This window comes from Macaca thibetana, chromosome 2, assembly GCF_024542745.1.
Source record: "Macaca thibetana thibetana isolate TM-01 chromosome 2, ASM2454274v1, whole genome shotgun sequence".
In the NCBI taxonomy this organism is placed as follows: Eukaryota; Metazoa; Chordata; class Mammalia; order Primates; family Cercopithecidae; genus Macaca; species Macaca thibetana.
The window spans coordinates 134,324,820-134,337,973 of record NC_065579.1 but is presented as its reverse complement, the minus strand read 5'-3'; the positions used below and the strand labels follow the sequence as shown (position 1 = coordinate 134,337,973).

The 13,154-nt window shown below is 45.1% G+C and overlaps 1 protein-coding gene across 10 annotated transcripts in view; it reads right to left on the bottom strand.

The window, feature by feature from the left end:
• Nucleotides 1-13,154, bottom strand: part of ITPR1 (inositol 1,4,5-trisphosphate receptor type 1) — a 354,798-nt gene that overhangs the window by 51,597 nt on the left and 290,047 nt on the right. For all 10 annotated transcript variants that reach the window (XM_050778574.1, XM_050778575.1, XM_050778582.1 and 7 more), the window contains 4 exons: nucleotides 12,981-13,103; nucleotides 11,808-11,912; nucleotides 7,567-7,759; nucleotides 632-754 (listed from right to left, as the gene is read on the bottom strand). In XM_050778574.1, coding sequence (XP_050634531.1) covers nucleotides 632-754; nucleotides 7,567-7,759; nucleotides 11,808-11,912; nucleotides 12,981-13,103 — 544 coding nt within the window. The remainder of the gene's footprint in view (nucleotides 1-631; nucleotides 755-7,566; nucleotides 7,760-11,807; nucleotides 11,913-12,980; nucleotides 13,104-13,154) is intronic.

Here is a 13,154-nt window from a genome sequence, read left to right as displayed (position 1 = left end):
TTTCTCAGCAAAATGTGTAGCCTGGAAGGAGGTGGGCTGGGGGGAATCCAGAAAGACCATAATCATCATGTTTTGTTATGTGAATAATGGCAGGTAGCTTTTAATAGACTAAACATTGTACAGTCTGCAGTCATTCAAGTCCTGCCTCCCCTGGCAAAAAGAAAAAAAAAAAAAATTCCAGAGATTTCTTACAAATTCTTTAGTCTGAAATCAATTCCAGAAGTGCGGTGTGGGAATACATATACTGGACTGAGCATCAAGACATCTATGTTTTAGAGTTAGCTCTGCCATTCGTTAGCTACGTGACTTTGGCCTGATATCTTAACTGCTCTGAGACACAGTTTCCTCATATATAAAACAAGGGGCCTATTAAGAGACTTTCTCACAGGTTTAATAGTATCTAGCTGCTTCTCTTCTTTCCTGGTTAAAAATAAATGGATAAAAAAGTTAAATTATTTTAATTTAGATTTAAAACTAAATCTGTGGTAATAGCTACAATCTCCTCTTGTCTGAACGTGGATAACTGGGATCCCCCATATTGCACCAATACATCCAGGAACCACAATCGAGATGCAAGTCATAGCCTTCCTGCTGCTTCTAATAGATTTTTTGAAATTAAAGATATGGGTACCTCCTCGGACTCCCTTAAATGGGTAGAAAAACGCCACGAGCAGGTTCATCAGGACGGCCAGGTTAAACGAAATGCTGCTCCAGAAAGACATGTTGCGGGCACACCAGTACAACACGGGCTGGGCTGCAGAGACAAAGGCAAAGCCATGTGAGGTTGGAGACCCCGAGCGGGAACGCCAGGAATGCAATGTGGCCCTTCCACCCGCTCTGCCCCACAAGTCCACTTTTGTTCCCGGTTTTTACCACAACAGTAAAAATGATCGTTTGTTTTGAACTTGGTACATAATGACATCAGATTGGTTTATTTTTGTGTGGAGTACTTACTGGAACAGAAGATGTATTGGGGGTGGAGTAAGGAGAGAGGGAAAAGAAAAAAGTTGGAGCATCTATAAACCCTGTATACCCCAGTCACAGCCATCAGTTATGGAATCTGGGGGTTATCCAGAGTTCACACATTGAGTTCTTGGTTCCCCCTAGGGCTCCGGGACCAGACAAGATGCCTGGAGAGACCCAAGAATTCAATTAGCTTTTTAGAAGTGCAGGGCACTGGGGAAGGGCGAGGGAGATACAGCATTCAGAGTCTGCCCAGCTGGGCCCCAGACTAGGGCTGGTACCATTTCCACATTCCTCTCTGGCTCAACACGCTCCGCTAACACGCCAGTGCCTAAGAGCAAGGCAATGATTCCTTTCCTGGCATTGAGTCATCTGCCATTTCCCTGAAGTTGGATGATCATTCTTGAGGACAGGGAAGCGAGGGGTACAAGTTGCTGACCTGGTGGTCAGCAGCAGAGTTCCCATCTCCAGGGCTATGGCAGAGAAAGAACGTGGCAGCAAAGCCATCACAAAAGGGCAAGAGACAGAGCCACTTCGGACATTGCTGCCACCTTAATCCACCATTGCCCACAGGTTATCCCATGCTGGCCGGGCATTCTCAGTCTTAGAACAACAAAACACTTGGTTACAGGGGTGCCTTTTTCCCTGAACTCTTTTTCAATGGTGCTTTACACTTAGGGTGACGCTCCAAAATAGACATGGTAGGCATAATTTCAGTGTCCATGTCAGAGGCGAAGTTTCCAAAACACAGTCTCATTCCATATCACCCCCCTCCAGAGAATAGCATGGAGTACGTGAGAATGGATCTCTATCGTATATTTCTTTTTCCCAATGAAGTCATCATGTAACTTTGGGACAGCAGCCAATGACAAATCCAATGGCCCTATAATAATGCTTGTAGCAGCAGCCAAGCCTTTGGGAGCTTCTAACCAAAATAAAATTATGGTGCAATTAAATAGAGCCCTGGGTAATTTATTAATCGCCCATATCATGTTTGCACTTGGTAACAGGCAGTGTTTCCAAACTGTAGAGTTTTAGAGCCATGAGCAATCATCTAGTTTAAAATCCCTCATTGTTTAAACGAGAGAAACTGAGGCTCAGCACAGGGCAGAAGCAGTGGAGATCTTGTTACCCAGGTTAGTGATCCTCTGGGGTCAGCGACAGGGATAAAAATAAATGACCGATGTGACAATTCAATGGGGTAGCCAGCCAGGACCCAGTCAACCACTAGGTAGCAATGTAGTTGTTTTGGGAAGTTGATTGCTGAAGTAAATTTAAGCTGAGACATTTATCTGCTCTAGAAACAACAGCTATTGTGTTTCTTCTGGGACTGAAGCCCATTTCTGATCTGGATATGTAAACTCCAGAAGAGGACAGAAGAGATGAATGGCAAAGAGTTGGTAATTGCTGAAGCTGAGTGATGGATACATGGGAATCTGAAATATCCTCTCCACACTAGTGTGTGTATGAAAAGCTCATAAAACGAAGTTGGGGGGAAAAATGGATCTGGTAAAGCTCAATGATGGTCTGTGTAAGCCAGCATTCGCTTCAGAGGGAGTGCTCAGTATCAAATGTGAGTGCGTGCACTGCAGGATATGCTAATATGATTGTAATAAATGGTCTTCAACTATGGCATATAGCTCATAAAACAAACCTTATTTTTACAAAGCTAACATTCTACTTAAGTTGTAGTGTTGTTTTCAACCTGGACAAACATTCAGTACTTCAAATCAATTAGGTATTTATCCAGGTGCAAGAAGATGCTTAGAGACCAATCTTGACATGCAATGTCTTTTATTTCCTGTGGCACACGGAATTATGTCCCTGTCTACCTTTCCAGACACTTCTCCCACTCCCCTTCCCCATATACTCTGCCTTTGTATCCCAATCTAGTGATGGTTCCCGAACACAGCCCGTCCTCTCCAGCCTCTGCACACTCCCTTTGTGTCAATTAAAAAATATGTTCATGAATTATTTGATCCTCCTCCCTCCAAGTGGTACACCTTAATGTCCTTTCCACTTGAGTATGGGCTGGACTTAACAACTTGCTACTAATAAATAAGAGTAGGCTGAAACTGTTGGTTCACGCCTTCTGAGACTAGGTGATATTAATAAAAACACTGCGGCTTCCTCCTCCTCTTCCTTTCTCTCTCCCTCTCTCTCATCAATAATTTGCTCTGAGGAAATCATCTGCCACGTCACGAGGATGCTGAAACAGACCTATGGAGAGGTCCATGTGGAGGGGAACTGAGGCCTCCTGCTGACAGCCATGTAAGAGCACCAAGGAGCGGACCCTGTAGGTCCACTTACACCTTCTAATGATGGCAGCCTTGGCTGATATCCTGGCGACAACCTAATGAAAGACCTGAGCCAGAACCATCCAGAGGAGCCACTCCCAAGTTCCTGACCCCAAGAAACTGTAAGAAAATAAACATTTATTGTTTTAAGTCACAACATGTTGGGGCAATTTGTTATACAACAATAAAAAGCAACTAATCTACTTTCTGTGGCAGGCAAAATAATATGCCCCCCTCAAACATGTTGACATGTGAATCATTAGAACTTGTGAATGTGCTACCTTACCTGGCAAAATGGGCTTTGCAGGTATGATTAGGTTAAGGATGTGAGGTGGGGAGGTTGTCCTGGATTATCTGGGTAGGTCCAGTGTGGTCACAAGCATCCATATAGGTGAGAAAGTGAGGGAACAGGAGGGTCAGAGCCACAGTGGCGCAGCGTGAGAAATGCTCTACTGGACAATGCTGCTTTGAAGGTGGAGGGAGGGGCTGGGAGCCACAGGTAGCCTCTAGCAGCTGGAAAAGGATATGGCCTTCAGAAGGAACACCGCCCTATCAATACCTTGGTGTTGGGCCAGCGAGAATCTTTTCAGACCTCTGACCTCCAGAACTGTAAGATAATCAATGTATGTTGTTGTAAGCTTCAAGCTTTGTGGTAATTTGTTATAGCAGCAAGGGGAAACAAATACATCTCCCCGTCCCCTAGTCTCTCAGGCTGCATCTATCCAAGTCCTACAGACCTTTCTAGATGCTACTTGATCCCACCTTTTCTCTGAAGCCTTCCTTTCTTGTACTTCCATGTATCAATGCTTGATTACAGCTCTGGTCACAAACAGCTTGGTATTGCAGCCACTTAAAAATATACCGTTATTGTCTGTCCACTTCAGACAGTAAGTGCCCACAGGAGGAGTCATAGCTTACACACTGTTGAATTCCTCACTGTACCTTATAGCAGGGGTCCCCAACCCTGGGGCCGCGGACTAGTTCTGGCCCATAGCCTGTTACAAACTGGGCTGCACAGAAGAAGGTGAGCAGCAAGCAAGCACTACCGCCTAAGCTCTGCCTCTGTCACATCAGCAAGGGCATTAGATGCTCACAGGAGTGTGAACCCTATTGTGAACTGCACATGTGAGTGATCTAGTAGGCTGTACACTCCTTAAGAAAATCTAATGCTTGATGATCTGAGGTGGAACAGTTTCATCCCAAAACCATCCCTCATTTCCCATACCACCCCCACAATCTGTGGAAAAATTGTCTTCCAGAAAACCAGTCTCTGCTGCCATAAAAGTTGGGGACTGCTGCCTTATAGCATGTTTTCTACTTAGCAGGGGCTAAAAGTTGGTTGGATCAATATACCTGCTACATTATAGCAAAAGGTGGAGTGCTGTGATCCTGGATTGGCAGGGCAATTTAAATAACCACAGCCTAGGGCATCTCCTGGTAACATTCTTTCCTAGTTTTTTGTTTGTTTGTGTTTGTTTTAGAGGAACAGGCCTTTACTGGAAGGCTTGGACTCCACATATACTTATGAGTGGGATAATCACATGGGAAAACCCCATGCAAGAAAGTGTCAGCATATTCAACTCTGCCTCGATTTCCTTTTTCTCTCTCTTCTCATTTTCCTAGCCCAGAGTTTTCACTTCACTGGGGATAGGATTTTCAGGAGAGGATGTCAGAGGGGGATGGTGAGAGAGAGGATGTGAGTGCACAGAAGAGTATGTGTGTGTTCTAGTATAAATAAAGCAGGGAAGAGAGTTTATGAAGCGCAGAGCAATTGCATATTTTAATCTTGCAGAAGAAAATACTAAGCCCCATCAGTCTCAGACAGACCTCACTACATGTCTGAGTCCTAGCTGCAGATTTACTGAAGAAGAGATGATCCTCTGCAATGCATTCAGGAAAAGGTAAAACAGCTAAATGAATGAGCCTGAAAAATGGATTCTGCAGACTTATTAGAAGAGATATAAGCTACTTAGAGGGGAAAATGCATTTCATTTTAATTATATTTCTGATGAGTACATTTCTCCCTCCCCAAGTGTGCAAATCATGGTTAATTCAGTTATTATTTTCAATTTCTCTCTTACCAGCAGATAGTTTTGAAGCCAATTAAAATCTTTCAGCTGACAACTGCAGTTGTGCTTAAGTTTCACTGAAATGAAAACTGTTTTTCAAAAAAAAAGAATGACTGAAATAAGGAAGGTATTAGCTACAATGTAATATAAGTCTTGGAATAATGACCATGCTACAATCCATCAATTAGGTCATCTTAATCCCTCACTTCACAGGTGAGGGTCTGGGAGCAGTTAAGCCATTTGTCCCAGGGCCACAGAGCCTGTGGGGTGCAGAAATGGACTAGAACTCAGATTCATCACTCTTTGGGGCTGAGGGTCCTCCTACTATTCCAGGCTGGAGACAATATCTCATAAAAAGGGATAAGGAGATATCTCATCTCAACAGAAAAGGTGAAAACCTTTTTGTCATCTCCAAAATAAGCCTTTTGGAGAACCTATAAAATACATACATTATACATAAACATTTCATAAAATAATTTGTAGAGAATGAATTGTGTATGTGTCTGACCAATTTCATAGACCAATTTCATAGACACATATGCGGATAAGGCTAAAATTACAGCTTATTAACTATCATGGAGGTTTGGATACAAAAACTCAGGACTGGCCAGGCACAGTGGCTCACGCCTGTTATCCCAGCACTGTGGGAAGCCTAGGGGGGTGGCTCACAAGGTCAGGAGTTTGAGACCCTCCCTGGCCAACATGGTGAAGCCCCATCTCTACTAAAAATACAAAAATTAGCCAGGTGTGGTGGCATGCTCCTGTAATCTCAGCTACTCAGGAGGCTGAGGCAGGGGAATTGCTTGAACCCGGGAGGCGGAGGTTGCAGTGAGCTGAGATCGCAACAGATACATTTCCTTCTATGTAACATAATAGCTAGAAAAATGAGGATGAAATGGGTGGGGTCTATGTCTCCCTTTCTGGGGGCAGGGTATCTTTTTCCCTCTTATTGCCCAAGCATGGTGCTCTGTAAAAGTTTCCATGTTCATGAGGATCCTGCAGCTGCAAGACTCTTTGAGGAATCTACAGTAGGCCATGAGGACACTCTGATACCAGACAGAATTGCACCTGTGTCTCCTGAGGTCCACACCGTGGAGGGCAGAGGCTGGTCTGCTAATGGTCCCCTGGCCCCTCGGTCAGACACTAGACATGGAGCTGGCTGAGGGATGGATTTGGCCTGGCCAGACTTTTTGTAATGTTTGAAAGTGCTGCATAGGGAGGTGCCCCTTAGAGATGAGCAAGAGTACAGCAGGGCTGGAAGTGAGGTGGGAATGGGACCTTTGGGCGAACCTTCTTGCACCGCCTTCTTTGCCATTAGCCTAATCTAGGGATGCAGGCAGGTAGGGAGAAAAGGGAAGAAAAACACAGCGCTGGTCCGTGCCTGCTCAGATTGACAGCATCACGGAGAAGACGAAAGCTCTGGGAAACTGACCTCCATTCCAACACGGCTGTTCTCCACCCCAGCTCTACCCCTCAGAAAGAGCTCAACACATCACAACTATAGCTGGAATCCAGCGTTTCAAATAAAAAAATCTGGCTCCTGATGAACAGATAGAAATGAAGCATGATCCTTTTTAAGTTGGTCTCAACAGCAAGCGCCAAGCACAAGGCTGGTACTGAAGGATCACATTAAAACCCCAATGAAAACCAAGAACAGAGAAGCCCCCTGGGGAAGCCCTACGAATGTGTTTCAGACGAGTAATTTCCACCTGACTGGCTGGGATACTCAATGGGACTCGCTGCTGAGCAATGATGCATCTTATGTGGCAAATGATTCCACTGCCTGTAAAACAATTTAGTCTAAAATCCAAGCTACCCCGTAAAAGGGAAAATACCAGAGTCTCTGGAGCAGGTGTGCTAGTAAATGGGCCAGCAAGCAGTGTGAATTTCCTGCTCAAGTGAACCGTCCTGTGAGCTCAAGGGCGTGGGCTTTTCCCTTTTCATTTTCTAGATAGAGATACCAAAAGAGGCATTCAAAAAGTCTTCCATGGAGCTTTCCAATCAAATCAACTCAAATTCTGATGCAGGAAGCCTTTTCAGGGGAGTTATCATACTTTGGCTCGAGCCCACTGATCAGCTGCAAAAGTGGTTATGAGTTCCTGGTGGAACAGAGGTGCAAAGTATCATAAATGATACTAGCTTTGCTCCTGCTTGGAAATAAACGCACCATCAAGCCCAAGTTTGTGAAATCCCAGAACTGTGTCTCTCTGTGTTGTTGCTGATGCGTTGGAACCCACCTCTCAGTTTCTTCTGCCAATTCATTTCATTGAAGAGGTCTTCAGACCGCAGAAAGAAATCGTTGATTTTGCTGCCTTGTTCGTCTCTCTCTGTAGTATAGTAAATTCGCAGTTTCGACTCCTTGGTTAGGAATTCACATATGCTGGGCACAGGAAAGACTATCTGTTCCATTGTCCGGTCTAATCTGACAATCTAGGATGAAAAAGTGGATGAGATTAAATATTCATCTTTGAAATCTTTTACTAACACTATTTGCTCCTGGTGGTAGACTCGGTGGTTAAGATTGAGTATAATATGATCTCTGATTTTATAACCCCAGACTGGGCTGTCTGTCTCAGATTTATATAAAAAATAGCTTGGTAACCCTGGAAGAATATTTTCCTAACTTCGGACCCATTAATTTTATTTATTTAATTTTAAATTTTTTTTTTTTTTTTTTTTTTTGAGACAGAGTACAGAGTCGTGCTGTGTCGCCCAGGATGGAGTGCAGTGGCATGATCTTGGCTCACTGCAACCTCCACTTCCTGGGTTTAAGTGATTCTCCTGCCTCAGCCTCCAGAGTAGCTGGGACTACAGGCGTGCACCATCACACCCATCTCTCTCTTTTTTTTTTTCCTCAGTATTGACAGGGTTTTACTACATTGGCCAGGCTAGTCTCAAACTCCTGAGCCCAGGTGATCTGCCCACCTCGGCCTCCCAAAATGCTGGGATTACAGGCGTGAGCCACTGTGCCCAGCCTAATGTTTATTTTTTTATCTAATCCAAGACAATGATAAACCCATTACTTTTTTTTTTTTTTTGAGATGGAGTCTCATTTTGTTGTCCAGGCTGGAGTGTAGTGGTGCAATCTCAGCTCACTGCAACCTCCACCTCCCGGTGAACCCATTAAATTCTAATGTGACCAACTTTTATCTGGATCAATTTACTCTGTGTTTTGTATGCATATTCACATGAGGCTAGTGCTGTCCCTAGAACTTTCTGTAATGATGGAATGGTTCTGTGTCTGTCCTATCCACAAAGACAGCCACTAGTCACATGTGGCCCCAATCACTAACATGTGTGGCTAGTGCAACTGAGAGGCAGAATATTTAATTTTATTTAATTGCATTTAATAGCCATACATAGCTAGTGACGATCATGTTGGAGAGTACACTGCTAGGCAGTGTTGTAAATCTCACCAAAGGCACTTTCTCAAATAGTAACATTGGTTATTTTTCCTAGATGGGAACTTTAAAAAGAGACCTTTGGTTATATCCAGTTGCAGTGACCTCCTACCTCTTGTCAAAGGATCTAAACCATACAATACATGAATAAACATGCCTATTTACCTCTGGGGCAGCACTCGCTGTTCTTTACGCTGGCTATGTTTGGGCCCCAGGGGTGGACACCGTGCAAGTTTCCTCCATGCCCTTCCTATACTGGCTCAGCCCCCAGAGAGGAGGAACTCTGGTTGGATTGTTCACATTCTAGCACACTTGATTGTGTCATAGTCCTGGGAGGCAGTGATTTCAAAAGGGCTATGGGTTACAGTACAGTAGAGGCACAAGCCTCTCTTCTTCCTCCTCAGAGGTTGGAGAAGTCAGGTGAGGCCCAGGATGCAACGTGCTCTACAAGAAGAGCTGGTTCGAGCTCTCCCAAAACCTTTGTTCCCTGATACAGCAAGAGAGGTGACTCAGGTCAAGTTGTAGTGGGAAACTCTCTTAGAGGTGAGACAGGTTCCCACAGTCCTGCCTCCATAAGTTCTGGGGGGTGTGTTCTTTAGACCAGTGGTTCCCAAATCTATGTGGAGATCAGGCTGGTTACCGTACTGATTCTTGTCCATAACCCAACCCCATTTAATTGGAATTGTGGTGTGGGGTCAGTGACCAGAACCTGCACACAAGCAGCTCCCCTGACGATTTTGGTGATTGCAAGGATCAGGGATCACCTCTGTCATCTCCTGCTATCAAGAGCCTGCCTGCTTCATATAGTCAAGTGGACTATGGACAAGTGCTTCTTTTCACTGAAGGAAGATGATCTGAGGTGTACATCTGGGTCCAGGAGGGAAAGGAGGAGTAGACAAGGAGGCCTCCTGACAAGAACTGAGTTCTAGGCTCCAGGGCTACTCAGCCTAGTTCACCAGAGTGAAGACACTGGGTCTGCATGGAAACCCCCGGTAGTAACAAAGTGTTCCTGGCTTTGCGTCGATCACTCCCTAAGGAAACCTGAAGAGCTGGGTGGCTGGCCAAGGGCAGGATTTGAGAGCTAGGGCATGGCTGGTCACTTCTCTTTATCATTTAAGATCTACTCATAACTCGTTTTCAGTAGATTTAGAATCTGGAGTCAGAAGAACATATTCCAGTCCTTCTACAATCCCTCAAAAGCTAGGTGACCTTGTTCACACCTCTTAAACCTGTTCGAGTTTCAGGCTTCTCCCCAGTGAGTCAAGGAGCTCAATGAGATAATCTCCAAGGTCCTTTTCTCCTCTGAAATTCTGTATCACAGACATCTAAAGCTTGCCTTTTAAGGGCTCTAGAGGACAGAGCTCAGTCAAGCTCCTAGGCATTAATGAAAAATCAAAGATATTTGCTCACATACACTGGCATGGTTGGCTAATCAGTGAAATGATGTGTTTTATTAGGATAGCCCAGAGACCTGAGACATCAGGTCAGAACACATTCTTGAAAAGTCTCCATCATGAACATTTCATATTGCCCAAAGGAGTCTGTCCAGTCTTTAAAATCTTTGTGCCAACACTGATATTGAACTTGTGCATTTCCTCATTAGCAAAACAAAGCACATCATTCCTTACTGCTCAAAGCCTGTAGAGAGAAGTCTGTGTTCTCTTGGACTCTAAAAGACAGTACATGTACAAATGGACCCACAGGCTCAGGGACTAGACAGATTAGGATGAAAATTCCAGCTCTGCCACTGGTGGCTGGAAAAGTGACACAGCCTCTATGAGCCTTATTTCACAGCTCCCCATTTGCAAAATGGAGATATACCAATGACTTTGCAGAGGCTTTGTTTTTTTGTTTCTTTCTTTCTTTCCCCCAGAGAAAATTATAAAGCTTTATTGAAAGAATTTAAGTCACATTTTCAATATAACAGCAACATGTGTGGCTTCAGTTTGTCTTCTTTTTAACTTACGGCTGCCCAGCACCTGCTTCTGTAATTTTAGCATTCTCTAGATTAGGTGGAGTCTCCCCTTTCACATGATGGCCATCTCCACACTCACAATGCATCATGACACCTTTTTTTTTTTTTTTTTTTTTTTTTTTTTTTTGAGATAGCTTGCTCTGCCACCCTGGCTGAAGTGCAGTGGCATGATCTCGGCCCACTGCAACCTCTGCCTCCTAGGCTCAAGCCATTCTTGTGCCTCAGCCTCCCAAGTAGCTGGAATTACAGGCATGTGCCACCATGCCTGGCTAATTTTTTTTTTTTTTTTTTTTTTGTATTTTTAGTAGAGAAGCGGTTTCACCATGTTGGCCAGGCTGGTCTCAAACTCCTGACCTCAAGTCATCTACCTGCCTCGGCCTCCCAAAGTGCTGGGATTATAGGCGTGAGCCACTGTGCCCAGCCACATGACACTTTTTTTTTTTTTTTTTTTTTAAACACAGATCTGATTGTAGCGCCCTCCTGGGGAAAACTCTCAAATGGTTCCCCATTGCTCTGGGGATGCAGCCCAGACTTCTCATAAGGTTGGTTGATAGGACCCTGTGAGACCAGGGCTGCCTGCCTTTCCCTTCGGATCTCCGTCTGCACTGAACTCTAGGCCCTGAGCCTTGAAGCCTTGCTTAGCCCCTCCGGATCACCTAGAATCTTCCCACCTCTGGGCTTTCGCTTGCTGTTATTCCCTACGTCTGAAAAGTTCCTCTTGCTAGTCTCTACCTGTTTCATCCCTCTGCTCTTTAGGGTCTGGGTTTAGATGGCATTTCTTCAGACAGGCCTCTGTGAGCACCATGATCTACAGCAGGTCTCTCTGCTGAACTTGCTTATGATGCCTCCCACCTGTCCTCGTTAATTCGTGATGAATGAGAGTTGCTCAGTGTCCTCTTCCCCACCGGACCACAAGCAGCAATAATGACTGTCTTGGCCATGGGATGTCCAGCACCCAGCCCAGGACCTACCCTTGTATCTCACACAGTACACACTCATATGTCTATTGCTCAGATGAATGAATGCACGCCAGCCCCAGAGCAGGGCATTGCACACTAATGCCTCAACACAACCCCGTGCCCAGAGTTTACTCAGCTTTTACCTCTATCTGCGCCGTGTGCTTGGCATAAAACTCCAGAGCTTCATCTCCATCCACCTGGCCACCAGGTTTCAGCATGCTCTGAAGTTCTTTGTTATGCCGAGCCAACTAGAATACAGGGACAGAGATACAGGAGGTTGGTGTCTCTTCACAACAGGAACACAGAAACTCCTTTCTAATGTTGGGTATTAAAAAATGCATAATAACCAGCAGCAAGCCGAAGGGCAAAGGTGCCACGAGGCTTACTCCATCTGGCGTGCTGTGCACAGGCGCTATTTTGGGAGCTTGGTAGAAAAGCATGGAAAGCGTGTGACCACACATGGTTCCACTTTCCCCTGATGTCATTAGCCAGGCAGGAGGGAGATGGGGCTTTCTGTGTAGCCTAGGGAGCCTCCATTCGGAATGTTCAGACACCTTCTCGGTGGCAGATGTGGTCATGGAAGGGAAAGGGGGCAGGAGACTGTTTGAAATTCTTTAACCAGTGGGTGGTAACAGGGACCCACCAACGTCAGGCCCAATATCATCACTGTTGTGTATCTGGTTCCCATACCTGAGTTTAAAAGAGGTGGACGGGACAGGAAACACAAGGCCCCAGCAGGGTTACAGCCTGCTCCTACCCACCAAAAGCTCAAGGCACATCAGCATCCAAAAAGAGAAAGGCTCTTCAAAAACCTAGCCACTTGGAAAAAGAATTATGAAATATGGCATTCTGGTGCCAGGGCATAAAGTATTGCTGTATCCCCAAAAAAGGAAATAAAAGGAAGTCATAAGGACAAGTTCCCACAGATTTCCAAATGCAATATGCAAGGAAGCTGAAGTTTATGTCTTTAGATTGTTAAGACAGGCTCATCAATATTTATAAAAGCCTAAGACTCCTTTCAACTGTCTCCAGACAGAGTCATAAACCATCCAAGTGTCACTGCTTGGGGGTGAATGCTTTTAAGAAACACGGGAATTTCCAACTACATGACCCTATCACTGTGGAAAAATGGAAACGTCCTGGAACTCTGCACACTGGGTCAGGTTGCCACAAGCACCTGTGAGCCGCAGTCTCAGGAGTACAGACAGTCCTAGGTTAAAGTCATAAAGGAAAAGCAAGACCAGGGGCACCCTCCAACTTGGAATTTTGGACCTATAGGGAAGCAGCACCCGGAGGAGGCACAGGAGAGGTGATACCTGATGAGCTAATATGTAGATGTTGTGCCCCACGTTCCTGGGGGACGCCGCTCCATCCTCACCGTTTTCTCCATCCTCAAATTCCACTTCACCTTGCATGTAGGCCTTCTTGATCACTTCCACCTGCAACAAGAGCCAAGAGAACAAAACTCCTGTTTCAAGGAAGACCCACAC